This window comes from Bufo gargarizans, chromosome 2, assembly GCF_014858855.1.
Source record: "Bufo gargarizans isolate SCDJY-AF-19 chromosome 2, ASM1485885v1, whole genome shotgun sequence".
Lineage (NCBI taxonomy): Eukaryota > Metazoa > Chordata > Amphibia > Anura > Bufonidae > Bufo > Bufo gargarizans.
The window spans coordinates 667,136,416-667,163,769 of record NC_058081.1 but is presented as its reverse complement, the minus strand read 5'-3'; the positions used below and the strand labels follow the sequence as shown (position 1 = coordinate 667,163,769).

The 27,354-nt window shown below is 44.8% G+C and overlaps 1 protein-coding gene across 1 annotated transcript in view; it reads right to left on the bottom strand.

The window, feature by feature from the left end:
• TTC12 (tetratricopeptide repeat domain 12) overlaps nt 1–22,655 on the bottom strand; it is a 146,549-nt gene extending 123,894 nt beyond the window's left edge. The window contains exons 1-3 of the mRNA XM_044278447.1: nt 22,628–22,655; nt 3,643–3,705; nt 1,410–1,567 (exon numbers count right to left, since the gene is read on the bottom strand). Coding sequence (XP_044134382.1) covers nt 1,410–1,567; nt 3,643–3,694 — 210 coding nt within the window. The 5' untranslated portion in view covers nt 3,695–3,705; nt 22,628–22,655. The remainder of the gene's footprint in view (nt 1–1,409; nt 1,568–3,642; nt 3,706–22,627) is intronic.
• Between the last annotated feature and the right edge of the window lie 4,699 nt (nt 22,656–27,354).

Genomic DNA, 27,354 nt, shown 5'->3' with positions numbered 1-27,354 from the left:
TGTATTCATGGCAGTGGCTGCGTATATCAGTTCACCTTAAGCAAGTAATTGTTTCCCACACATGCTTATAATACCATCACCTTCACTACTTTATTACTTGCATTGCAACATATTATTACATGGTGGCATTTAACATACAGGTGAAACTCGAAAAATTTGAATATCGTAAAAAAGTCCATTTATTTCAGTAATGCAACTTAAAAGGAATTGCATTAATGCAGCTTAAAATTTGAATATTGTGAAAAGGTTCAATATTCTAGGCTCAAAGTGTCACACTCTAGTCAGCTAATTAATCCATATCCCCTGAGCAAAGGGGACCTGAAGATTGTGACTTTGGTCTTTCATGAGCTGTAAGCCATAATCATCCAAATTATAACAAATAAAGGCTTGAAATATCTCGCTTTGCATGTAATGAGTTTATCTCATATGTCAGCTTCACCTTTTGTTGCATTACTGACATAAATGAACTTTGCACAATATTCTAATTTTTCGAGTTTCACCTGTATATTCGTAATCGTCAATATTCTAGATTTTTTTTCATCAGTAACCTCCCTGATTCCTGCTTGTGGGCCAATGAGAAGGCTACAATATCTTTGTCTGAGCTTAGCAACATCCCTAGCAACCAATAGGAAAGTTGCCTACCCCTTTACTATATAAGAAACTCCCCAGAAGCCACTTTCTGCATATTTTTTTTTTTTTTTTGCAGTTCTGAGAGAGAGAGCAGTGACAGTGCTGTGCTCTGTGCTTTCATCTGGATCCTATTCCTTATCCAATTACATTAGTTAGCTAGTTCATATATATGATACAGATAGTGGGAGATATTCAGTGTAGGTTAGATTGTGATATAGTGTAGCTGATAGGTTCCAGTGCAGGGTGTTAGGTAGTGTGATAGGAATTACTGTTTCTCTGCTGTCCATACATACTGTACATGCTACAGACAAAATTATTACTGAGCCCCTAGTGGTGGCCACAGGTAGATTCAACAAGATGCATGATGGCTATGTCCATGCAGGGATTTATAAATACCGGACATTAGTTCTGAATGTTGCCTATAAGCAGAACAGTCAAGATATCATATTCATTATTCTATTTACAGACAAATTCTTCCGGACCACAGGAGTCTTTTTGTCACATGATTCCTGTCCAGTCCAGGAAGGCATTGTCTTTCATTAAGGATATTAAAAGCAGAGAAACTCAAAATGGAGTTGAAGAGGGATGTTCATATCCGGGAAAATGTTCTTTTGATATGTCATACATTGGCCAGGTCTGTGATCTCAGGCCACTGTTAATTCCTACAGCTATGTTCTGTGACACCCCCTTTGACACCTCAAAGACTATTCTGATTAAAAAAAGGAAGTACTAAGATGCAAATGGGGCTTTAAGTGTAAAGTACAGCATATAGAACTTACAGGCGGAAGAGGCGAGCTGCCAGATTTTTTAAGAAGTGTTCTATTTCCCTCTGGATCATCTTCCTTCTTCTCTAAAAGAGCAAGTTTTTGATCAGCTCTTAATATCGCCCTTTCTTGAGAAGATGCGTCTTCAGAGTTTAGACCTTGCAAAATATCAGCTGCGAAGGGAAAGTATTTGTCGATGAAATGTAAATGTAGTTCATTTACATGCACACGATCAAACATTGTGGGTCCTTATTACTAAGTAATAAGACATGGCACAAAACTCGTATTATTCATTTGATGAATTTGTCCAGAGCCGGCTTTATCTCAAGTGCCTGCTTAATTCCTTTTTCATGACATGCCTATAAAAACAGACACACCACTTTTATGTCTAATGGGAATACTACTTTACTTACCTTCCTAATCAAAATTTTAACAATGGCAGGAAAATCTTGTAATTTCATGATTAAAGGGGTTCTATTCAGAATAGGTCATCAATATCAGATTTGTGGTGGTCTAACTCCGGGAACCCCACCAATCAGCTATTGGAAGGTGGTGCAGTGCTCTCCATTGTATACCAAGCACAGAATGTACATTGTATAGCGGCTGTGCAGTTCAATCCCATTCACTTAAAAGGGTTCTCCAGGAATTAAGAAAATTAAAATACTTAAATATTACTTTATTATAAATACATTCCCAAATACCTTCCACTAGTTATTATGACTCATTTTTTCTAGGAAGAAATCATTAGGAGAAATAAAATGGCTGCAGTCCTATTAGTACACACAAAACCTGTCCTAATCACACAGGAGGACAAGTTACTTCACAGCACTGAGGTAAAGAGCTGCATCATCCTCATCTCTGCTCTACTTGTCAGGAATTATGATCCTGAATACAGCTGATAAGATCTTCATCTGAATCTCTGTGGGAATGGAGTTCATGAGGAGACATTGGGGGGGGGGGGGGGTATTTATCAAAACTGGTGTAAAGGCAAACTGGTTTAGTTGCCCATAACAACCAATAAGATATTTTTTTGCAAAGGAGCTCTTAAAAACGAAAGGTTGGATCGGATTTGTTGTTATGAGCAACTAATTAAATTTGCCTTGACACCAGTTTTGATAAATCTCCCCCATGAAGTACAGAGAGGTGGGTGGGTAATGAGCAGCAGCTCTTGTATGCAGCCTCCATTACCACAGCCCCACATTACCACAGTCTGTCCTGTCCGTCCTTAGTGTACTTCATGTCTCCTCATGAACGCCATTCCCACAGAGATTCAGCTGAAGATCTTATCTGTATTCAGAATCATAATCCCTGACAAGCAGAGCAGAGAGGAGGATGAGGGAGCTCTTTTCCTCAGTGCTGTGAAGTAACTTGTCCTGCTGTGTGATTAGGACAGGTTTTGTCTGTACTAATAGGACAGTGGCCATTTTATTTTCCCCGATGATTGCTCCCTAGACAAAACAAGCCATTTTAACTAATGAAAGGTATTTGGGAATATATTTATAATAAAGTAATATTTAAGTATTTTCATTTTCTTTAGTCCCAGACAACCCTTTTAAATGAGCTGCACAAGCGCCATGTAACCAAATAATGCAACATCACAGCCTAAGGACGAGGCTGCAGCACTTGCATAAGAGCTGCATCCCTTTCCAGAAGTTAATTGGCAGGAGTGCAGGTAGTCAGCCCTCACTTAACATCTATCATGAAGATAAATCATCAATATTTGAGTCCCAAATGACCCCTATAAGGGCATTTCCAGATTTTTTTTATTTATGGCCTATCCTCAAGTCCAGGCCAGCGATATTAGATTGGTGGGGTCCAACTCGAGTACAAAACTCCTGCACAGTGCTGTAAACATTGAAGAGATTGCAGATCTTGCCTGAGCACAGCAACCCCTTCAAAATGAGGATTTGGTACTAAGGCCACTGTTCTATGGTTATGCCTGTAGCAAAATAACATCTAAAATAGTGGTGATGGCACATAGATTAAGGAAGGCTAAAAACTAAGTTGTCATCTGGCTTTGGTCTATACTACCACATATCACCATGCCTAGATAGGTATTTATGGGAGTAAATGGTGGCTTAAATATTTGACTCATCTTGCAATAGTTAGAAAGAAGTAGAACCCTACACAAATTGACCATAGTAGATCCCAACATTTTTAATGACTCCATACAGAAAAATGAATTTAAAAGCTAAAGACAAAGGCATAAGACTCATTATGCAAATTCAAATAATAGTTAACCACTTACAGATCTCATCCACATCCTTCAAGAACTTCTCCAGATTTTGATCTTCAGACATTTTGTTGAGTCCTAAAAGCAACAAATAGTAGTTTATTATAAAAAGACCAATCATATCATCCAACATGCCCCCTGCCCCCCCCGGTTTCCAAATTCGATAACATAATGCACTATACAATAGCTTTTCAACTTATAGTCTAGGTAGTGCCTCCAGGTAGGCTTCAAACACTCAATTGTGCCTTAATTAGATGGTTCTTCTACCAGAGGCCTCACAATTGCATTCGCTCAATAGATTTCCCAAGTGCCAATGTCAAAAATATCGTAAAGGGGTTCTCGGGGAATGTGATATTGATGACCTTATCATCAGGATAGATTATCAATATCAGATTGGGGTTTCTGACCCCCAGGACCTGACCAATCAGCTGTTGGTGCTTCCTGAGTGCTTAGGCCTCCTCCTAGGCCGGTGACATAAAAGTACATCAGTCATGTGGTTTAGGTGCAGCTCAGTCTCATTCAAGTGAATGAGGCTGTGCTGCTATACCAAGCACAGCTGCTATACAATGTATGGAGCTAGTAATCTGTGAAGAGACCGAAGTGGTCATCAATATAAATTTTGGAATAACCCTTTTAAACCTGTTCTGGACGGATCAGCCACACTGAAGGATCATATAACATATGTCAATGCAAGTCTATGGAAAAGGGAGGTGAAGAGAGGGAGCAAAAGGTGAGTGAGGCCCACACAAAGAGACTGCTGCAGCTACATATGGAGTGCCCCAGAGGACAATTGCAAATAATGAATTACTGCTTAAGAGTTAATTTGATGTTACCAAGTCAAATTTTGCATTTTTTTCTAAAGCACTTATCTTTCTATGCACTGTGTATCCCAAATAGCAATGTATGGGCACTATAGGGTTTATCTCATCAGATTGATTAGGTTACCAAGGTGATGCCCCCTGGCTAGTAAGTTGGAGAGTGTAGTCTTAGCAGAGCTACAGGAAGGACTTGTGGGTGAGAGTTACTGCAGACCAGGCCTAGGTCCAGAGAAGCACTGTCTCTGAGACTACAGCTGCTAAAGAAGCTACTCTATTACCAGAATACACCGGAAAGAAAAGGATCTGATGTCTACAAAATGTCTAGAACCATCCAGGCCATGCAGGATTCTGACATCAAGGTATTTTCTCATTTATGGCATTGAGACTTTGCTGATGTGGAAAGTATTATTGCTTTCTGCAACTACAACACTTCAAGGGCTCATGCACACTACAGTATTTTTTCACGGTCCGCAAAACGGGGTTCTGTTGGTCCGTGATCCGTGACCGTTTTTTCGTCTGTGGGTCTTCCTTGATTTTTGGAGGATCCACGTTTTGGTGTCCGCCTGGCCGTGCGGAGCCAAACGTTTGACGTTGACACAATATGGTGCAATTGCAAACAGATCCGTCCCCATTGACTTTCAATGTAAAGTCAGGAGTCCCTTTTATACCATCGGATCTGAGTTTTCTCCAATCCGATTGTATAGTTTAACTTGAAGCGTCCCCATCACCATAGGAACGCCTCTATGTTAGAATATACCATTGGATTTGAGTTACATCGTGAAAACTGATATCCGAAAGTATATTCTAACACAGAGGCGTTCCCATGGTGATGGGGACGCTTCTAGTTAGAATATACTACAAACTGTGTACATGACTGCCCCCTGCTGCCTGGCAGCACCCGATCTCTTACAGAGGGCTGTGATCAGCACAATTAACCCCTCAGGTGCCGCACCTGAAGGGGTTAATTGTGTGTATCATATCCCCCTGTAAGAGATCAGGGGCTGCCAGGCAGCAGGGGGCAGACCCCCCTCCCTCCCCAGTTTGAATATCATTGGTGGCCCAGTGTGCGGACCCCCTCCCTCCCTCTATTGTATTTATAACATTGGTGGCTAGTGTGCGGCCCCCCCCCCCAACTCCCCCTCCCTCCCTCTATTGTATTTATAACATTGGTGGCACAGTGTGCGGCCTCCCCTCCCCCCCTATTGATCATTGGTGGCCATTGTGCGGCCCCCCCTCCCTCCCTCTATTGTATTTATATCATTGGTGGCACAGTGTGCGGCCCCCCCTCCCTCCGTCTATTGTATTTATAACATTGGTGGCCAGTGTGCGCCCCCCCCTGCTCCCCCTCCCTCCCTCTATTGTATTTATAACATTGGTGGCACAGTGTGCGGCCTCCCCTCTACCCCCCCCCCCCCGATCATTGGTGGCAGCGGAGTTCCGATCGGAGTCCCAGTTTAATCGCTGGGGCTCCGATCTGTAACCATGGCAACCAGGACGCTACTGCAGTCCTGGTTGCCATGGTTACTTAGTAATATCAGAAGCATTATACTTACCTGCTGGCTGCTGCGCTGTCTGTGACCGGCCGGGAGCTCCTCCTACTGGTAAGTGACAGATCATTAAGCAATGCGCCGCACAGACCTGTCACTTACCAGTAGGAGGAGCTCCCGGACGGTCACAGACAGCGCAGCAGCCAGCAGGTAAGTATGATGCTTCCAATATTGCTAAGTAACCATGGCACACTGTGCCACCAATGTTCTAAATACAATAGAAGGAGGGAGGGGGGGCCGAGGGGGCCGCACACTGGCCACCAATGTTATAAATACAATAGAAGGAGGGAGGGGGGCCGAGGGGGGCCACACACTGGCCACCAATGTTATAAATACAATAGAGGGAGGGAAGGGGGGCGGGGGGCGCACACTGGCCACCAATGAAATTGAAACTGGGAAGGGAGGGGGGTCTGCCCCCTGCTGCCTGCCAGTCCCAGAACTCTTACAGGGGGCTATGATGCGCACAATTAACCCCTTCAGGTGCGGCACCTGAGGGGTTAATTGTACAGATCACAGCCCCCTGTAAGAGATCGGGTGCTGCCAGGCAGCAGGGGGCAGTCATGTACACAGTTCGTAGTATATTCTTACTAGAAGCATCCCCATCACTATGGGAACGCCTCTGTGTTAGAATATACTGTCGGATCTGAGTTTTCACGAAGTGAAAACTCAGCTCTGAAAAAGCTTTTATGCAGACGGATCTTCGGATCCGTCTGTATGAAAGTAACCTACGGCCACGGATGCCAATCTTGTGTGCATCCGTGTTTTTTCACGGACCCATTGACTTGAATGGGTCCGTGAACCGTTGTCCGTCAAAAAAATAGGACAGGTCATATTTTTTTGACGGACAGGATACACGGATCACGGAGGCGGATGACAAACGGCGCATTTTCCGAGTTTTCAACTGACCAATTGAAAGTCAATGGATCCTCAGAAAATCACGAAAACGGAACAACGGCCAGGGGTGCACACAACGGTCGTGTGCATGAGGCCTAAGACGGACTGGATATCTAGTATGCTAAATCTGCACTGCTCAGCCTGGGAACTGCAGAAAGGGTTAACAAATCCAGAATTGCAAATCTGCAGTAATTTGGAAAGACTGTAAAGTGTCCTTAGAAGGAAGTTCAGGGACTATTACTACTGCCATGATTATTGCTGCCCATACATAGCTATTAGGGTAATTTACCAAGCTGAAATGTGCCTGTTATGCGTAGTTCAGGCGCAGATTGCGGCACAGTGGTTAGTTGCACCGCAATCTGCGACTTTTCCCGACTCATGTCAGGTCTAAATAAGTTGGCATGGGCTGAGAAGGGGACATTTACCATTTTCTAGGTTTCTGGCTTAGAAAAAGAACTAAATGTAATACAATAGAAATCTGTCTTACATTCAGAAGTGGCAGAGGATCCGCCGAAGTTATGAAGCGGCTTGCATCTCTTCATAATTTCAGCGATCCACCACCAACTATAGGGCTTTACTAAAACTGGCATCTAAAATGCCGGTCTTAATAAATGACTCCATATATTGTGATATACCTTGGAATGGTGCCTCTTGCTGCTACATGTACTATTACTCCTACGATCAATTCAATAAAGAGAGAGTCTGGTTAACGACTCCATCATTCATCCTCCAGTCTTGTATCTGACCTCCTGCCTTGCACCTTGCCAATTACCTGACACCAAGTGCACAACAACTTCCATCAGGCAGCAGCCGCAGAAAATCAGGCAGTGCCCCTAGGGAAGAAAGGTTGTACCCTTCATTCACTGTGCATGGTCTACAGAGGGCCATGGTGAAAACTGCCTCTGTGATCTGTGAGTACTACTACTCATAGTTACTACCACTACCCACATCCTTGCCTCCCCTCTAGTTTGCTGCACATAGGAAGTTTATATCTCAGCCCAAGGACTTTATTCACAACCATACACGTCAGTACTTCTCTGTAATGTCCTTCTGAAGGAGTAAGAGAAGGTTAGGAAGCAGATTCTTCTCTACTTTGTGTGAAGACTTATATCTGGCAGTACCTCTCACCTCAGTGGATATCCTTGTTGTTCCATTAGTGCTCAGGGCACAACAGACAACACTGCAATACATCCAAGTTAGAAAGAAACAGCACGCCATTTGCCTTAGGACAATTTCACCAAGCTAATAAAACAAAGTCAATTTGTCCTAAGGCAAGTGTTGTGCTGTTTCTTCCTAACTTAGACATTCAGTATGGACAGGTGAAAACTGCTAATACTGCTAAAAATGCCAGATACAAGTAAAATAAGCCAGAAATAGCGTTATTCCTCATGTGCACGCACTGTACTATTAAATAATGCAAAGTTTGTTGTAAGGTTAGCTGCGCTTTAAAGGGAACCTGACACCAGTTTTATGGTGTCCTAACTAAGGGCAACATAAATAAGTGATTGATTCTCTTAGCAAAATGCTGGGTCACTTTCTTAAATTGACCCAGTCAATCTGCCAACATCTTGTATTGAAAAGCTCCAGCTCATAATGATGAGTCATGAATATTTATGAGCTCCTGACTCTCCCTGCCTACCTGCTGCTGATTGACAGTTATTTTCCATATAAATCAGCAGCAGGTGGGCAGGGGAGTGGCTATAGCTCTGAATTAAATAAACGCTGGACTCACTGACATCACGCTGGACTCAAATCAGCTCATTAGCATGCGGTATATGGCATATTTGTGTGTATATTATGAGGTTACCATCTGTCACACCAGTAAGTGAATACATCTAAGACACTATTTAGTAGTTAATGATTGTATATAATTAGATTATAATCAAATATCCACATGACAGGTTCCCTTTAAGTAATGGAAAACCCACTTTAAAAATTTACCAAATTTCCCTCATGATAACATTCTCCCAGTGTGTTAGCCCTTGGCAGTTTAGGAACCAGTTTATGTTGCAATTAGTTCATCTTTCCTACAGCTTCTGATCCCTTCGTATAACAGATCTTTCAGAGGGTGACAATGGGAAACTCGTCCATGTTTCAGACTGTGAATATGGATGGGTTTTTAAAAGGATGGCGCTTTGATCGAGTGGTCTGTTTTTTGCTGTGGACCCATGTATTTGAATGAAGGAGTCTTGTTGAAAGAATAGGCAAAGATAAAACCATGGTCTGTGCAGAAGATCGTTCATGTGAAGATATCCATTCAAGTGTTCAGTCCAAGTGCTGTCCATTCAAAGAGCCTAAAGTGGACTGATGACCTAATCTAATGTAAACCATAGTCAACACACAATACATACAATAAGATACAAGATATATATTTTGCTTAAAATACTACAGTAGTATTTAGGTTACTACTGTTTACAGCACTATGTTAGCAGAAATAAGAGCAAAAACAGCTATAATAGCCATATATCTGAAAACAACAATTTTACCAAAAAGCTATGACAAATATGTGTATTTTCTCTTTTGAGGGTTGTCTCGGATGATATAAAATGCACCCTACACATATAATCTAATACCAGTTATATGGCAGCTAGCACAAGTACCGGTTAGTGATTTACAGCTACTTGCTGTGTGATAATAATGGATTGGCGTCAAGCTCCTTGAAGGTCTGCCAACTACTGATTGCTTAGGACTTTCAATGAATTGTTACAGAGTTTATAGCATGGCGATATCATGTTTTAGATGTCAAAGTTAATATAAAACGTAGAAAAACTTGAGTGGCTGCAGACATGGTGGAGAACACAATTACTGTCTAGGGACTTAGGTCTTAAAAGATGTATTTATTTGTCTTTTCTTAGTTAAAAAACCTACAACAGAAACAAGGAAAAATGAGATTTTTTTTATTTGTCCTCACTGTGAAGTCATAAGCGTTGAATGGCTCAGCGCCCAGGGACATGACTCTGGGGCAATAATTAATTTATTGCAGTCTACATTATGATTGCCCATTAATCAAATGAACACCAAGAATGGCCTACAATATTATATATGGTAGCACTTGTACACAAAAGTATTAAAAATGGCAAGAAAAGTTTAATATGTGCTAGTTCACAACTCCAACTTTACATCAGTGACAAAAGCCACTGGTTGTGTTTCGGATGGTTTAAAGGGATCCTGTCACCTGGATTTTGCCTAATGAGCTGCAGACATGCGCTGCTAGATCACCGCAATATACATTCCCTATAGCTCTGAGTGCTTTTATTGTGTAAAAAACGATTTTATATATATATGTAAAAGAGGCAAGTAAGAAGCCCAAGGGGCTGTTACTTACGTTTCTGGTGCCCAGCCAAACCTACTGTGGAGGAGCCCAGGATCGCCCCGCATCCTCCGAATCTCCTCCTCGCTCCCCAACATTACAAAGTTAGAGCACCGTAATCTCATGCATGCGCGAGTACGCGGCATGTCAGTGGCGGCATAGTGTTCCTTCAGCCTCAGGGAACGAACAGCACATGTGCTAGCTGCGAGATTACGGCGCTCTAACTTTGTGATGTTGGGGAGCAAGGAGGAGATTCGGAGGATACGGGCGGTGCTGGGTGGTGCTGGGCTCCTTCACATTGGGCGTGGCTGGGATCCAGAAACGTTAGTAACAGCCGCTTGGGCTCCTTACTAGCCTCATTTACATATATATAAAATCATTTTTTTGACACAATAAAAGCACCGGGAGCTATGGGGAGTATATTGCGGACGCGCTAGTGGTGACCTCGCAGCGCATGTCCGCAGCTCTGTTTTGCCAGTGTTTCTCTGATGTATTTGTTTGAGATGCTATACTGTGTGATGAAATTGACATAGTCTGGTCTTTCTTGTTTTTGTGTTGTTTTCGTTAGACATTCCTCCTGTGATGTTATAAAAAAGAGTCTACTATCATCACAGGAGGAATGTCTAACGAAAACAACACAAAGAGAGACCAGACTATGTCAATTTCCTCACACAGTATAGCACCTCAAACAAATACATCAGAGAAACGCTGGCACCTCACACCCCCCAAAAATCACATATAGACGAGCCCCAACCGTTAGGAGCATCCTAGCCCCTAATAAACCAAAACAACCCTAAGGAAAACAGGTCCAATACGACCACCCTGAAGAAACTGGGAAGTTTCAGGTGCCAGTCAAACAGATGGCTGTGCTGCAAAATGATTACCCATGAACAAACGTCTGTTACTTCGAAACACAATGGCATGACCTTTTCAGATAAAACAACACATGACTTGCCAATCTATGTATGTTATATACCAGGTAGAATGCGGGTGCGGCCTACAATACGTGAGGGGTACCACTCAAGCATTACATTGTCGCATGAACCAGCACAGGTACAATATTCAATGTCACTATCAGAAACATAGCCTCTCTAGACAGTGCGCTACTACAACAGAGAAAGAAAAACACCCCTTTAAGGTTACTCCCTTAGAGCATATACCTGAAAACCCTGACGCTGGGTTCACACCTGAGCGTTTTACAGCGCGTTCCTACGCGCTGTAAAACGCACAACAGGCAAGAACCAATGATTCCCTATGGGAATGGTTCTCACCTGGGCGTTTTACAGCGCGTACGATCGCGCTGTAAAACGCCCGACGCTCAAACAAGTGCTTGAGCTTTTTTTTGGGCGTTTGTCGCGCGTTCCCGCACATAGAAATTCGGGAACGCGCGACAATGTGTGAACGCCAATCTTTGTATGCGAGATTGTAAACGCCCGTACAATCGCGCATACAGAGCGCTCGTTTTCCGAACGTTCAGGTCTGAACCCAGCGTGAAAATGACCTACAGAAATACCTGAAATGACCTACAGAAACGAGGAATCTTCTGGATTTATCAACTCAACACTCTAACGCCCCATGGTCTAAACGAGATGAATGAAACAATTATATATATAATACATATATATGATACAGAATGCCACCCACTGGGCAATAAATGCACCTATCCCTTTTATACTCTGAAGACGAGGATATAGAAATGCACGTACCTGCATACATAGACTGACATGGATGGATGCATGTCAGCCATGCATACGGACAAGGGTCCAACTATAGACATATACCCCCTACAAATTCCACCACGACTATTGAGGATGTGGGAATGCACATATCTGCACACATGGATGCACATGAATGTGGGGATGCATGTTATCTGTAAACATATGGATGCAAGTCGGCCGTCTACCTATAGATCCATTTCCTGCACTAACACTATCACGTCCTTCAGTTACATTAAACTGGGTACAACTCACAATCCAGCACATCAATCCTGTAACCCCCTTTTTTTCAATATTTTTTATGAATAATACTTTTAATAACACTTTTTACTCTCTATGATTCTATTTTATTGTGTAGCACATTTGTATTGTTTGACCTTTATGCTCAATGTATCGATCTAATAAGAGAATCCCTGCCCTCTTTCGCCTTCCCCCTCCCCTTTTTTGGCCATGCCCCTCTTTAGCCACGCTTTCTGCAATAGCGCGCCCAAACTGGATTTAAACACATGTGCTTTTTAAATTGTTGTATGTGAATATTGTCCTGATGAAGGGGGCTGCAAGCCCTTGAAACGCGTTGACCAACATAAAGCTTGTGTGAAAAGACAAGTCCTGCCTACAACATCGTGCTTGACAGCGCCGAAACAAGTGGCTCCAATACCTCCGGATTTTTCTCCTTCTCATCAGTTTTCCGCTGCTATGCTCTAACAGCTCCAGCACTTGCCAACTAGTCCTGGTATTTATGAGCTTCTGGTTTTCTCCGAGCTCCTGCCACTGATTGACACTTTTTTTTCATGTGAATTAGCAGCGGGGATGGAGAAAGCCAGGAGCTCATGAATATTCAAGACTCACTGGCATGTGCTAGAGCTCAGAGGCAGCTCTTCCATTAGGCCACCGCCTAAGGCCTCGCTCTGGCTCCCACCCGACACCGCAGCAAGGTCAATTATTGGCTTCCGCCGGAGCGGACTGAGCGGTTGGTCACAGGGAGATGAACGCTTCCATTGTGGAAGCGTTCATCTCCATAAGCATCTGTATCGCCGTCCTTAGCACAGTGATACAGATGGCTGTGCTGTGGGGTAGGGGAGGAAGAGGCACAAGGCACAAGGCCCGCAGCCTATCAGAGGCCGGTTCATGCGGTGCAATGACGTCATCGTGCCGCCTGAGCCGTACAGCGTGGGACACACCCCGGAAGAGGCCTGCATCACAGCAGAGGTAAGTAAAAGTGTTTTGTTTTGTTTTTCCGGACTATCTGTTACTGGCACATGGGGGGGAAGGAAGGAGAGAGGCACTTGATACTGACACTTGGGGGGGGGGAGGCACTTGATACCGGCACATGGAGGGGGATAGAGGCACTTGATACTGGCACATGGGAGGTGGGGAAGGAAAGAGGCACTTGATACTGGCACATGGGGGGAAAAGGAGAGAGGCACTTGATACTGGCACATGGGCGGGAGGAGAGAGGCACTTGATACTGGCATATGGTGGGGCACTTGATACTGGTGCATGGGGGGGCAATTGATACTGGCACATGGGGGGCACTTGATACTGGCGCATGGGGGGCACTTGATACTGGCGCATGGGGGGCACTTGATACTGGCGCATGGGGGGCACTTGATACTGGCGCATGGGGGGCACTTGATACTGGCGCATGGGGGGGCACTTGATACTGGCGCATGGGGGGGCACTTGATACTGGCACATGGGGGGGAAAAGGAGAGAGGCACTTGATACTGGCACATGGGCGGGAGGAGAGAGGCACTTGATACTGGCATATGGTGGGGCACTTGATACTGGTGCATGGGGGGCAATTGATACTGGCGCATGGGGGGCACTTGATACTGGCGCATGGGGGGGCACTTGATACTGGCGCATGGGGGGGCACTTGATACTGGCACATGGGGGGGCACTTGATACTGGCGCATGGGGGGGCACTTGATACTGGCGCATGGGGGGGCACTTGATACTGGCGCATGGGGGGGCACTTGATACTGGCGCATGGGGGGGAAAAGGAGAGAGGCACTTGATACTGGCACATGGGCGGGAGGAGAGAGGCACTTGATACTGGCATATGGTGGGGCACTTGATACTGGCGCATGGGGGGCACTTGATACTGGCGCATGGGGGGCACTTGATACTGGCGCATGGGGGGCACTTGATACTGGCGCATGGGGGGGCACTTGATACTGGCGCATGGGGGGGCACTTGATACTGGCGCATATGGGGGCACTTGATACTGGCGCATGGGGGGCACTTGATACTGGCGCATGGGGGGCACTTGATACTGGTGCATGGGGGGCACTTGATACTGGCGCATGGGGGGGCACTTGATACTGGCGCATGGGGGGGCACTTGATACTGGCGCATGGGGGGGCACTTGATACTGGCGCATGGGGGGGCACTTGATACTGGCGCATGGGGGGGCACTTGATACTGGCACATGGGGGGCACTTAATACTGACACATGGGGGGCACTTGATACTGGCACATGGGGGGGAGAGGCACTTGTTACTGGCACATGATTGGGAGATATCTATGGGGGGCACTTGTTACTGGCACATTATTATAGGGCACTATGGGGGCTTCAGGAACATGATTTCAAAAAAGAAGACAGACCATTTCTATCATTTAGACCTCTAGAACCAAAAGCATTAGTTTTTCTAATCTCACATCACAAGAGGCACTTATGTTGATCCGTGCCACCAGCCAGGGCAAAGACTCTCTGCAAACCGGCAAATGACAGGGGCTGATGATGAAAGACCCGTATATGGTTAATAAAGCATGTACATCTCTTTTCAATTTTTAATACAGTACATATGCTCGTAAATCCATTTGTGTAAGGGGCGAATGGTCTGTCCAATATGGTAAAAATCACAAGAAGAAAAGACAACATACACTACAAAATCTGACCTGCACATAATGAATTGTTTTACTTTATGCTGTATGGGGCCCATTCGGATTACCTCATCCAGCCGCATGTATTGAACAGGATCCACATCTGCGAATGTACTTTGGGGTAAATCGCTGTAACCATTTTTCACCAGAATTTCTCTTAAAGTGACCCCCTACTAACTCATCTCTCAAACTTCTACAGAAAGCAACTATAGGGGTCATTTGGCATAGACAGCTAGATCCTCATCCGCCTCAATGATATGGCAGTTTTTGTAAATAGACGCTTTATTTGTTCTGACATGGGGCTGTATTTCTAACCTTTCCTGATCTCTCCTTATCCTATTACTAATAAGGAGCTTATTTTTATTCACTGCTTTAGCGAAAGCTTCCAAGATCACTATGTCATCATAACCTCTAGACTGCAACCCATCAGATAGCTCCAATGCTTGTTGTAAAAAATAAAATAAAAAGCATAATCGCTTTTTAACTTAACAACTTGTCCATAAGGAGGTGAACCCTTAACCCGTAGAGGAGCTGCACCCGCCCGATCAGCGGCACGGACCCGGCAGTCACTGACAGCCGGGCCCCTGCTGCAACACCGAAAACACTGATGCCGGCGTATTAACCCCTTTTATGCCATGGTCAAAGTTGACTATGGCATGCAGAGGGTTTACAGAGGGTATGGGTGCCCTTCCCTTCCCCATTGGGTCCCCGCGATGCAGTGGCGGTGACCCGATAGCAGAGAAGGCAGCCCGATGCCTTCCATAGGAGAAGAAGCCTGTGAGATCCAGCCCCTTAGGCTCCATTCACAAATCCGCAATTCCATTCCACATTTTGCGGAACGGAATTGCGGACCCATACATTTCTGCGGCCCAGATCGGAATTGCGGGTCCGCAAATCCGATCCTGAAAAAAATAGAACATGCAATAGCGGACAAGAATAGGCATATTCTCTTAGTGCCAGCAATGTGCGGTCCGCAAAATGCGGAACGCACATTGCCTCTGTCGGTGTTTTGCGGATCCGTGGATCCGCAAAACACACACGGATGTATGAATGGACCCTTAGGCTGAGTCTCACAGGCAGGCTGTCAGTATAAAAGCTGACAGGCAATGCATTATAATAACTGTCCCCTCCCTACATCTCTGAGCTCCTTTCCCGATACACCCCCACACGCACTCTCCGATCCTCACAAGACCTCCTTCTCTCCTCTTATCGCCTCTTCCCACAATCGCCTCCAGGATTTCTCCCGTGCATCCCCCATACTCTGGAACTCGCTACCCAAACATATCAGACTCTCACCTACAGTGGAATCCTTCAAAAGAAACCTAAAAACCCACCTCTTTAGACAGGCCTACAACCAGTGACCCTGCTGCCTCTATACCGCCATGACCAGCTTCACCCTCACCTACTGTGTCCTTCTCCCATACCATGTAGATTGTAAGCCCTCACGGGCAGGCCCTCTCTCCTTCTGTACCAGTTTTTAGCTCATTTTGTTTATGATTAGTGCAATTGTCTCTATTATGTATGTGCACCCCTTATATGTACAGCGCTATGGAATGAATGGTGCTTTAATAATAAATAATAATAATAAATAATGCATTGCAGAGGGGATGAGACCACAAAAAAAAAGTGTTTTTCATAATAAAAAAAATAAAAGTTTCAAATAAAAAGAAAATTACTTTTCCAAAATAAAACATATAAAACTGTAAAAAAAAAAAGACATATTGGGTATTGCCGCGTCCGTAACGACCGGATATATAAAAATATAACATGATCCACCCCCTCACCTCGCCGTATAAAAAATAAAATAAAAACTGTGCTAAAACAATCACTTTTTTGTCACCTTACATTACAAAAACTGCAACACCAAGCGATCAAAAAGATGTATGGCCCCCCAAAATATCACCAATCAAACCATTACCTCATCCAGCAAAAAATGAGCCACTCCATAAAACAATCGAGCAAAAAATAAAAAAACTAGCTCTCAGAATATTGAGACAGTAAAACATGATTTTTTTTTTGTTTAAAAAATGCTTTTATTATGTTAAAAGTAAAAAAAAAGAATAAAAAAGTAGACATATTAAGTATCGCCGTGTCCGTAACAACCAGATCTATTAAAATATCACATGACCTAACCCCTCAGGTGAACACTGTAAAAAAAAAAAAAAAAAGGTGCAAGAAAAAGGTATTTTTTTTGTCACCTTACATCACAAAAAGTGTAATACCAAGCGATCAAAAAGTCATATGCACCTCAATATAGTAACCATTAAACCAACATCTCATCCCGCAAAAACTGAGACCCTACCTAAGACAGTCACCCAAAAAATAAACTATGGCTCACAGAATATGGAGACACTAAAAAATTATTTAAAAAAAAATGCTTTATTATATAAAACTAAAATGAACAAGCAAAGTCATATTTGGTATTGTCGCGTCCGTAACAACCTGCTCTATAAAAAAAAGCACATGACCTAACCTGTCAGATGAACATTGTAAATAAACAAAAAATAAAAATGTTACCTTGTCTCACAAAAGGTTTAATATAGAGCAACCAAAAATCATATGTACCCTAAAATAGTACCAACAAAACTACCACCTTAGGCCTCATGCACACGGACGTTTTTTTTCACGGTCCGCAAAACGGGGTTCCGTTGGTCCGTGATCCGTGACCGTTTTTCCGTCCGTGGGTCTTCCTTGATTTTTGGAGGATCCACGGACATGAAAAAAAAGTCATTTTGGTGTCCGCCTGGCCGTGCGGAGCCAAACGGATCCGTCCTGAATTACAATGCAAGTCAATGGGGACGGATCCGTTTGATGTTGACACAATATGGTGCCATTTCAAACGGATCCGTCCCCATTGACTTTCAATGTAAAGTCTGGAGTTCTGTTATACCATCGGATTGGAGTTTTCTCCAATCCGATGGTATATTTTAACTTGTAGCGTCCCCATCACCATGGGAACGCCTCTATGTTAGAATATACTGTCGGATATGAGCTACATCGTGAACCTCATTTCCGACAGTATATTCTAACACAGAGGCGTTCCCATGGTGATGGAGACGCTTCAGGTTAGAATATACAAAAAAACTGTACATGACTGTCCCCTGCTGCCTGGCAGGTGCTGCCAGGCAGCAGGGGGCAGACCCCCCCCCCTGTTTTTAACTCATTGGTGGCCAGTGGGCCCCCCTCCCCTGTTGTTAACTCGTTAGTGGCCAGTGTGCGCACCCCCCTCCCTCCCTCCCTCTATTGTTTTAATACATTGGGGCCAGTGTGCGCGCGCCCCCCCAACCCCCCCTCCCTCCCTCTATTGTTTTAATACATTGGGGCCAGTGTGCGCGCGCCCCCCCAACCCCCCCTCCCTCCCTCTATTGTTTTAATACATTGGGGCCAGTGTGCGCGCGCCCCCCCAACCCCCCCTCCCTCCCTCTATTGTTTTAATACATTGGGGCCAGTGTGCGCACCCCCCCCAACCCCCCCCCCCCCCCCTCCCTCTATTGTAATCATCATCGGTGGCAGCGGAGTAGAAGATTTTCATACTTACCTGGCTGCTGGCTGCTGCGATCTCTGTGTCCGGCCGGGAGCTCCTCCTACTGGTAAGTGACAGGTCTGTGCGGCGCATTGCTGTCACTTACCAGTAGGAGGAGCTCCCGGCCGGACGCAGACATCGCAGCAGCCAGCAGCCAGGTAAGTATGAAAATCTTCCACTCCGCTGCCACCGATGATGATTACAATAGAGGGAGGGAGGGAGGGGGGGGGGGGGGGGGTTGGGGGGGCGCGCGCACACTGGCCCCAATGTATTAAAACAATAGAGGGAGGGAGGGGGGGTTGGGGGGGCGCGCGCACACTGGCCCCAATGTATTAAAACAATAAAGGGAGGGAGGGGGGGTTGGGGGGGCGCGCGCACACTGGCCCCAATGTATTAAAACAATAGAGGGAGGGAGGGAGGGGGGTGCGCACACTGGCCACCAACAAGTTAACAACAGGGGGGGGGGGGGCCGCACAATGATATTCAAACTGGGGAGGGGGGGGGGGGTCTGCCCCCTGCTGCCTGGCAGCCCTGATCTCTTACAGGGGGATATGATGGGGTTAATTGTACTATCATATCCCCCTGTAAGAGATCGGGTGCTGCCAGGCAGCAGGGGGCAGTCTTGTACAAAGTTTGCAGTGTATTCTAACTAGAAGCGTCCCCATCACCATGGGAACGCTTCTGTGTTAGAATATACTGTCGGAAATGAGTTTTCACGAAGTGAAAACTTAGATCAGAAAAAGCTTTTATGCAGACGGATCTTCAGATCCGTCTGTATGAAAGCAACCTACGGCCACGGATCACGGACACGGATGCCAATCTTGTGTGCATCCGTGTTCTTTCACGGACCCATTGACTTGAATGGGCCCGTGAACCGTTGGCCGTGAAAAAAATAGGACAGGTCATATTTTTTTCACGGCCAGGAAACACGGCTCACGGATGCGGCTGCCAAACGGTGCATTTTCCGATTTTTCCACGGACCCATTGAAAGTCAATGGGTCCGTGAAAAAAAACGGAAAACGGCACAACGGCCACGGATGCACACAACGGTCGTGTGCATGAGGCCTTATCCCGTAGTTTCCAAAATGGGGTAAATTTTTGGGAGTTTCTACTCTAGGGGTGCATCAGGGGTTTTTCAAATGTGACATGGCAACTTAAAATTATCCCTGTGAAATCTGTCTTCCAAAAACCACATGGCGCTCCTTTCCTTCTGCGCCCTGCCGTGTGCCCATACAGCAGTTTACGATCACAAATGGGGTGTTGTTGTAAACTACAGAATCAAGGTATTAAATATTGAGTTTTGTTCAGCTATTAGCCCTTGCTTTGTTAGAGGAAAAAAATGTATTCAAAAGTTGTAAAATGATCTTTGAATACCTTGAGGGATGTTGTTTCTAAAATGTGGTCATTTTTGTGTGGTTGAAATTTAGAATTATCATGAAGTACAATGTGTCACGAGAGAACAATCTTACAATTGCTTGGATAAGTAAAAGTGTTCCAAAGTTATTACCACATAAAGTGACACATGTCAGATTTCCAAAAAAACGGTATGGTCCTTTAGGTGAAAAATGTCAGGGTCCTTAAGGGGTTAATGGAATAAAGCATTTGTTGTGTGTTTTTTTTTTTTTTTTTTACTTTCTTCACATCTAGAAAGTCAATCTCCAAATCGCCAAAATGTGCCTGTCCAGATCACTAGGACGTCATTTATAAACCTAGTCCAATATTTTATGTACTTCAAAAGGCGTTTAACAGTTCAAAAGAGCTCTGAAAAATGAAAGGTGGAATCTGATTGGTTGCTATGGGCCACTAAGTTACACCAGTTTGATAAATGACCCCAATTGTTAGTAAGAACTAGACCCAGTGCTTAACACATGTATTTTATGCACTCCTCCTTCTTCCCTGCCCCTCTCATAAATGCCTCAGGTGCTTTTTATACCATTATTATGCAAATCTAAGTTTTATTAATACTGTATTAAACTGAAACAGAATAAAACTAGTCCAGATAGACAGAAGCCACGCCAAATTTATCAGCATTTTCGCCATGTCCTGTTTCTAGACACTTTTCAAAAATGACGGTTGAGGCACAAAATGTCTAAGACATCTAATACATTTGGTACATGACCTCTATACTACATTTTTGCTGAAGAAAAATCCTTGTCAAAAAGCCTAAACATCTAGTACAACTATCAGATAACCCTTGGGGTGGTTTCACATGTAGGATTTTTAGAAAAGACACTATACTTCATGTGGCATTATTCCTCAAAAGAAGAAAGTGTGCCACCACAAAAACAAAGCATTTTGGTTTGTGGCTTTTTTTAATAGTCATAGTGTTTTTCAAAATGCAGCATGCTCTAGGTATGGGATTTTTTAGTTTTTTCCCCCCATATGTGGGCTCATGCACACAAACGTATTTTCTTTCCGTGTCCGTTCCATTTTTGCGGACCGTATGCAGTACATTTCATTTCAATTGGTCCACAAAAAAAAAAAAAACGGAAGTTACTCCATGTGCATTCCATTTCCGTATGTCCGTATTTCCATTCCGCAAAGAAATAGGACATGTCCTATTATTATCCGCATTACGGACAAGAATAGTACTGTTCCGTTCGGCAAAATACGGAATGCACATGGACATCATCCGTATTTTTGTGAATTTTTTTGCGGACTGCAAAATACATATGGTTGTATGAATGAGCCCTTAGACTTGAAAAAAGCCAGGAAATTCTTGGTTTAAATGTTTCAAAATAAAAATAAAAAATGACATGCAAATGGCATGAAAAATGCTTCAAACATCTGCAGTTTTTTTCCAAGCATTTATAAAAGATTCAGAAATAGCATTTGTGAAGGGGGCCTAGGGCTCAGTTAACACTGAATTCTTTTGGTGCTGATTTTGGAGCGTTTCTGCCTCAAATTCAGCTCCAAATCTGCTCCAAAAATGCCTCATAACAGCCTCCCATTCCATTCATTTTAATGGTAAGCAGCACTTGCTTCTTTTTTAGGGCTCCTGAACACGGCCTTGCCCGGCTGTTCCGTGTATTGGGGACAGGCCACATCCGTGCGGTTTCTGCAGATAGATGCAGACCCATTCAGCCTGGATGGGTCCGTGATCCATCCGCACTGCAATATGTTCTTTTTTTTATGGTGCGGAGGCACAGGGAGAAACTCGTAGTGCTTCCGTGCGGTTCCTCGCCTCCAGTACGCACCGCAACGCCGGATTGTGGACCCATTCAAGTTAATGGGTCTGCATCCGTGATGTGGTACCCAAACGGCCGGGGCCAGTATATTGCAGAACCACTGTTTGCGGGCCGCTGTACGGGCCATGTGCATCAGCCCTTACACGTGTGAAAAAGAAGCGTGTAAAAAAGAAGCAGCATGCCCTATCTTGGGATAAAATCAGCGCTGATTTTCCCATTCAAATAAATGGTAGGCATAAAAAAACGTACCATTTGAGATGTGCACATACGCAGGTTTGTTCGCAGGTTTTTTTTCATGCATAAACACGCCAAATCAAACTTAATAAAGTCAAAAAATCTGCCTGTATTTTGAAAATCAGCTTTGTGAACAGACCCTAAGGCTGGTTTCACATGGGCGTTGCAGATTGGGGCCGGATGCGTTCAGGGTGCGTTCAGTGAAACTCGCACTATTTTGTAAGCAAGTTCAGTCAGTTTTGTCTGCGATTTCGTTTAGTTGTTAATTTTTTTCCGCGCGGGTGCAATGCGTTTTGATGCTTTTCACGCGCGTGATAAAAAACGGAATGTTTACAAACAATATCTCTTAGCAACCATCAGTGAAAAATGCATCGCACCCGCACTTGCTTGCGGATGCAATGCGTTTTTCACGCAGCCCCATTCACTTCTATGGGGCCAGGGCTGCGTGAAAAACGCAGAATATAGAACATGCTGTGATTTTGACGCAACGCAGAAGTGATGCGTGAAAAACAACGCTCATGTACACAGACCTGTTGAAATGAATGGGTCAGGATTCAGTGCGGGTGAAAAACACAATGTTTGCAATATATTAGCTTTCAGCAAATGTGGCATATTTTTTTGATGAAATAAAAGCAATACTGGGACATTAGCTGCAAAAATGTAGTGTTTTTCTGAAATCCCCCATGTGTGACACCGCCCTAATGGCAGTTTCCCATTGCTATTACCTGCAACCACCGGGCCCCATCACGAGTCTAATGAACCAAACTTAGATCATGAAAGGTTTCTATGGTGCTCTCTAACTTCTCTCTATGAAAAGTGTGATATAGTAGAAGAAAGTAAAAAACAAATCAATAGGAATATGAAATATTGTCAAGTCATTTACCAGAAGCCGCAGATGAAGGGAATCCTGTCCTGACCACACTCTGCACAGCTCTGGACGCTGCTGGGCTCAGAGTCCTGTCGCCTAGCAACATGTAAACAAAGCTGAGGCCTAGTGCTAAATGACACTGCACCCTCCTCCCTGCATTGTATTCCCCTGCATACACACCCAGCCCTCTGCATCCCTCGCCCCTCACTTTACACGTGGAGATGTGTCCTGTACATGTGGTAGAATTTGTGATTTGTGCTGAATCCCTTTGGTAAACTAACAGAGCAGTGGAGAGATCAGTCTCGGGGTGATAATGCATCAGATCGCTCGTTTCCTCAGGAAAATCACATGGATGATATTGAATTTTTAAAATGCACATTAAGCAGTTCTTCACAGATGTTTTCCAAAATCAGAATTTATGGTGGCATAATACGGCACCTTTAGGGCACGGCCACACAGTCTGGTTTCCTGATGCAGTTTTGGATAGGGTTGCCATCCGGCCGGTATTTTAGTGGCCCTGCCGGTGCAGGTAATTTTTTTTTCTATCGGCAATATTAATTTGCTGTTATTTTCCTGTACGGACTGTTAGTAATAAGGCTTCCATTGTGGAGCGCTCATTAGTACAGCCTTTAACCTCCCCCCCCATTTGTGTTAATAAAAAAAATCTATATTATAATTACCTCATCCATTTGCTCGCGCTGCGGGGAACACTCGTTGCTGACTAAAGGACAGGAAGTACGAGACGTTATCACGCTGGAGCGCAGGTCCTGCCCTGAGCTTCCACTGAGCAGCGAATGTTTACCACAGCGCAATCAAATGGAGGCAGTGAGTAATTTTTTGTTTAGTTTTTTTTTTTGCAGAAGCCGATAAGGAGGCACTAATGGGGAGCATTATTATTACTGGGGGGGGGGCACTAATGGGGGCATTATTCTTACTGGGGGGCACTGTCACAGACATTCCCGTGGCAGGTACAAGGAGATCGGAGAGACTGGCAACTGGTGGGTTAAATTGACAACTTCACTGTGGCTCTTATTGTGTCTGTGTTTTGGAGAATGCCACACCCCTTGCTTAAAGGGGTTGTCCAGGATCAAACATTTTTAAAAAAAAAACTGCTTACTCACTGTTAGTAGCCAAATCTATCTTCCTAAGATGTTTTTAGGTAGCTTTTGCACTGTGGCATGGCTCCTCCAGTCCCCAGCAGACTGTGTACATACATGTTTTTATGTGCCATCACTTCCTGCTGCAGTGCATTGTGGCTCCCAGTGCAGATCAGCAGCTCCTGGTTTCTACAGTGTAAGAAACACCATTAAAAGTAAATGGGAGATGGATCCATTTTCTATTGTGCCAGATTGTCATAAAAAACAGATCTGTCCCCATTGACTTAGGGCTCTTTCACACTGGCGTTTTTGCTTTCCATCCTAGAGTTCCGTCCTCGGGGCTCTAGGACGGAAAGATACTGATCAGGATTATCTTAATGCATTCTGAATGGAGAGAAATCCCTTCAGGATGCATCAGGATGTCTTCCGTTCAGTATGTGAAAGTTTTTTGGACGTTGACAAAACCGTATCATGCTGCGGATTTGTCTCCGTCCAAAAATCCGGAAGTAATGCCGGATCCGGAATTAATGTCCATTGAAGTGCATTAATCCGGATCCGGCATTAAGCTAAACGTCGTTTCGGCGCATAACCGGACCCAATGTTTAGCTTTTATGAATGGTTAGGTTACCATGGCAGCCAGGACGCTAAAGTCCCGGCTGCCATGGTAAAGTGTAGTGGGGAGGCAGGGAACAAGTATATTTACCGTCCGTGCGGCTCCCGAGTCCCGGGGCACTCCACAATGACGTCAGAGCGCCCCATGAGCATGGATCACATGATCGCATGGATCACGTGATCCATGCACGTGGGGCGCTCTGACGTCATTGTGGAGCGCCCCGGGACCCGCACGGATGGTAAGTATACCGCTCCCCACTACTTACCATGGCAACCAGGACTTTAGTAGCGTCCTGGCTGCCATAGTAACACTGAAAGCATTTTGAAGACTGATCAGTCTTCAAATGCTTTCAGTTGTCTTGCGCTGTGACGGATCCGGCGGGCATTTCCGGCAATGTAAGTGCACGCCGGATCCACACAACGTAAGTGTGAAAGAGGCCTACATGAGCGTTTGGCAGCTGTAGACATCTCTGTTGGTCCCATGTTCATATGTGCCCGCATTGCTGAGAAAAATGATGTGAAAGAGGCCTAACATTGTGTGTCAGGACGGATCCGTCTGGCTCAGTTTGGTTATGCGGACACCAAAACACAGCCAGCAGCATTTTGTTGTCTGCCTCTAAACTGAAACGGAGCCAAACTGATGCATTCTGAGCAGATCAATTCAGAATGCATCAGGGCAAAACTGATCTGTTTTGGGGACCTCTTGTGAGATCTAAATCTCCTGTGTGAAAGAAGTCTTATTGCGGATCGCATTGGTGGATCCGCAATATATGTGCACCGTTCCGTTTGCATTATGATTCACCGATGCAGACCCATTCCGCAAATCATGAGATTTGGAATGGGGCACTAAGGAGTGTTTCCTGGGGTTCCTTTCGATTCCTCTGCACTGCAAAAGGATAGAACTTGCTCTATCTTTTTGCTGAACGGATGAATCGTGGACCCATTCAAGTGAATTGGGCCATGATCTGTATGTGGCTGGCCCACGGTCGGTGCATGTGCATTGTGGACCTCAATTTGCGGTCAACAGCACAGGCACGGGCTGCACATGGTCACGCGAATAAGCCCTTATGCGGCAGTTAAAAAACACGAATGCCGCCTGTGTGCTGTCATAAATTTGTCTAAATAAACAGTCCATTAGGGCTCATGTACACTGCGGCTGGCCAGCCATGGCCGTATTGCCTCCCGCATACAGTGGGCCCATAATACACATCCACTGGTCATATGCAACACGGATCAAGGACCTATTCGCTTGAATTTGTCACACTATAAGGGCCACACTCCCATATAGATCCCTAAACATCGCTGGCAGCGTCACACTATAAGGACCACGCTCCCATATAGATCCCTAAACATGACTGAGAGCGTCACACTATAAGGACCACGCTCCCATATAGATCCATAAACATGACTGAGAGCTTTACACAATTATAGCAGCTTTGAAACAAAAAAATATTGTTTTAGTGTGTCCATAGTCTGAGAGCCACCGTTTTTTTATTTTTTGACCGATTGTCTTAGTTAGGGATTCATTTTTTGCGGGTTGAGGTGACGGTTTGATTAGTACTATTTTGGGGGACATGCACCTTTTTGAACGCTTGTTGTTGCACTTTATGTGATGTTAGGTAAAAAAAAGGCATTTTTCGCCTCAAGGCTAATCAGACCTCAGGGTCTGATTAGCCTTAGGTCCATAGCAACCAGGACGCCTTTGTTAGGCGTCTGGTTGCCATGGCAACGATCGTGCCGCTGCAATCGCAGCAGCAGGGGCGCGATGGTAGAGAGAGGGAGCTCCCTCCTTCTCAACCACATGGATGCCGCAGGTGTTAGCTGTTACAGAGCGTTAGCTGTTACAGTTACAGCTAACGCTCTCTGCTGATGGCAGCGGCTCCGTTCCTGAGCCGCTGCCATCAATATCGGCACCACAAGGAGCGGACGCATCGAGGGGGGGGGGGGCATTTGTTATATATGGGACAATGGGGGCACTTACTTGAATTTTTACATTAGGCTGCAAGTGAATGTCGGCAAGGGACCACTCTGATTGGTCCCTTTTCGGCGCCCTGGTGACGTCACCGGACTGGAGGGGCGGAGCTTAGCGCAATCTTGGCTAGGAGAGTTACTGCCCCTCCTAGACTTTTGCATAATTAATTAGGCTGTCAGTGACGTCACCGGGCTCCCTGAGCAGCGGAAGAGAAAGCTTTCCTCCTCTGCAAGGGACCCGGTACGTCACTGACTGAAAGGAATCAGTTACTTCCTGCCATAAAGGTTTTGGGTAAAAAGGGTACTTAGAAACATGCTGAAAAGGTAGGACATGGGTGTATGTAAAGTGTGTGTATGTGCAATGCTATTAAACAATGGTCCCTAATCCCGGACAACCCCTTTAAGGTGTTGCTTGTTGGTAATTTACTTTTCCCATTTCTCACTCTTGGAGGTGCGGTTTATAGATTTTCTTCCTGTCTTCTAACTAGCTGGTCGGTTGTACTCTGTGGTGCTTCTGTGTTTTCTACTTTCAGATAAGTCTTGTCTTTTCTTTTGTGTTTGTTATATTCCCTGTTGTTTGTATCTGGGCCTAAGGGTCCATTCACGCATCCGTGTGTGTTTTGTGGATCTGCAAAACATGGACACCGGCAATGTGCGTTCTGCATTTTGCGGACAAGAATAGGACATGTTCTATTTTTTGGGGGATTGGAATTGCGGACCCGGAAGTGTGGGTCTGCAATTCTGGTTCCGGGCCGCACATCATGCGGCCCCATAGAAATGAATGGGTCCTTAATTCCGTTCCGCAAAATGAGGAACGGAATTGCGGATGTGTGAATGGAGCCTGAGACAGAGACTTCCATTCGTCCATCTGGGGAAGAATGGGTTGTCTCTGGTCCTAACCTCATTCCGGGGCCTTATAGGGATATAAGGGCCTAGATATACAGCATATGAATATTCCTACCTTCAAGGTCTATTCATATTGATAAATATGAAAAAAGTCCCAGTGTGAGGACTGAAATGTCGTGTTGGTGATTAAAGAACACATACATTTTTTTTTTAGTT